At 72.5% G+C, this 1,587-nt stretch overlaps 1 protein-coding gene across 1 annotated transcript; it reads left to right on the top strand.

Annotated features, from left to right (window-relative positions):
- Positions 1-112: 112 nt before the first annotated feature.
- LOC123256709 (rabankyrin-5-like) lies at positions 113-1,540 on the top strand (the record flags this gene model as incomplete). The annotated part of the gene is made up of 3 exons (XM_044685281.1): positions 113-210; positions 796-988; positions 1,442-1,540. Coding segments are annotated over 3 exons (390 nt in total), but the record flags the coding sequence as incomplete, so codon positions are not given.
- Between the last annotated feature and the right edge of the window lie 47 nt (positions 1,541-1,587).

The raw sequence follows: 1,587 nt of genomic DNA, 5'->3' as shown, positions 1-1,587 counted from the left end.
AGGGTCAGCCCGGCCCCCGCTCGCCCCGCGCTCCCGGGACGCAGGGCGGCGCGGGGTCCCCCGGCCCGCGGCTGGCACCGGCGCCCCCATGTGCACCTTCGTCCTCCCGCAGGGAACTGCTTACTCCAGAGGGCAGCTGGAGCGGGCAACGAGGCGGCGGCCCTCTTCTTGGCGGCCAGCGGAGCCCCCGTGAATCACAGGAACCGATGGGTGAGTGCCCGGTGGCCGGGGGGGTGCCGAAGGGCACCGGGCTGAGGGCTTTACAGACGACGACCCGGCCAGGGAAGGGCTGTTTTGGTCCTCGAGGCACGCAGAGGTGGAGTGACTGGCCCAGGGTCACACAGCTAGGAAGTGTCCGAGGCTGGCCTGGGCTCCTCTCTCCCCCTCCCCCCCGGGGGACCTCCCTGGTGGTGTCCAGGCTCGGGGAGCTCCAGCCAATCAGGGCTCGGCCTTCTAGTGTGGGCAGGCCGAGGAGGCCCCTGGAGACCTCCCGCCGAGCTGACCGGCACACACTGACCCCAGAGCTCCGGGCTTGGCGTCATGCTTTGTACGAGGCTTTAGCGCCGGGCCGGGCAGCGCCGTGGAGGGAGCCGGGGCTCCCCAGGCCGGGCCCGATCCCTGGGGCCCGTGTGGACGACACAGGCACGTCCGAGCGTCCGGCTGGGGAGAGACTCGGCCGATGGCTCGGGGCGTCATCGGGGTGGGGGGAGACGGAGGGGCCGAGTGCCGGGAGTGTGGACGGGGCGCCCCCCGCGTGGCTTTGGTGGGGCCTCACGACGCCTCGTGTCTGTTTAGGGAGAGACCCCGCTGCACACGGCCTGCCGGCACGGCCTGTCCACCCTGACGGCCGAGCTCCTGCAGCAGGGCGCCAACCCCAACCTCCAGACCCATGAGGCGCCGGCCGACGGCGTCTCCCTGCAGACCCCCCTGCACATGGCCATCGCGGCCAACCACGCCGACGTCGTGTCTGTCATCCTGGAGCAGAAAGGTGAGGCAGCGGCTGGGGCCCCCCTGGGCGCCCCCCCTCCCCCCGCGATGCTCCCCCCGGAGCAGGCCGGGCCTTCACCCTCGGTCCGGGAGGCGGTGCCGCTCCCCCCGGGGAAGGGGCCGGTCTTAGCTTTCTCTGTCTGGGGGCTGCCTGCACCGGAGCTTCCTGGGAGTCCCCAAAGGGCCATTCCACGGCCTTCTCGTCCTGCCTTGGCCTCCTGGACAGCCTCTGGCCCAGGGTCTGGGGTTCGAGAGACGCGTCTGTTGGCGTCGGGGGGGCACCCGAGCGAGCGTGTGCGATAGGCGTGCGCCTGCCTGCCGGGCTGCCGGCGTGAGCCGCGTCGCCGTGGACTCCTCCGTGGCCTCCGGCCCGTCCCTGCCCCGAGACACGTCAGAAGATTTGGGGAAGCCCCGACGGCGGCGCCCTGAGCCCGGCTCTGTTCTTGTGCTCCAGCCAACGCCCTCCACGCCGTCGGCTCGCTGCAGATCATCCCGGACTTCAGCCTCAAGGACTCCAGGGACCAGACCGTGCTGGGGCTGGCGCTGTGGACGGGTGAGGCCTGGCCCCCCGGCCCCCCCCAGTCCCCAAGACCCCTGGCC

This window comes from Gracilinanus agilis, unplaced genomic scaffold (genome assembly GCF_016433145.1).
Source record: "Gracilinanus agilis isolate LMUSP501 unplaced genomic scaffold, AgileGrace unplaced_scaffold925, whole genome shotgun sequence".
NCBI classification, from domain to species: Eukaryota; Metazoa; Chordata; class Mammalia; order Didelphimorphia; family Didelphidae; genus Gracilinanus; species Gracilinanus agilis.
Note: the sequence above shows the minus strand (reverse complement) of the source record. Positions and strands in the feature narration are given on the sequence as shown.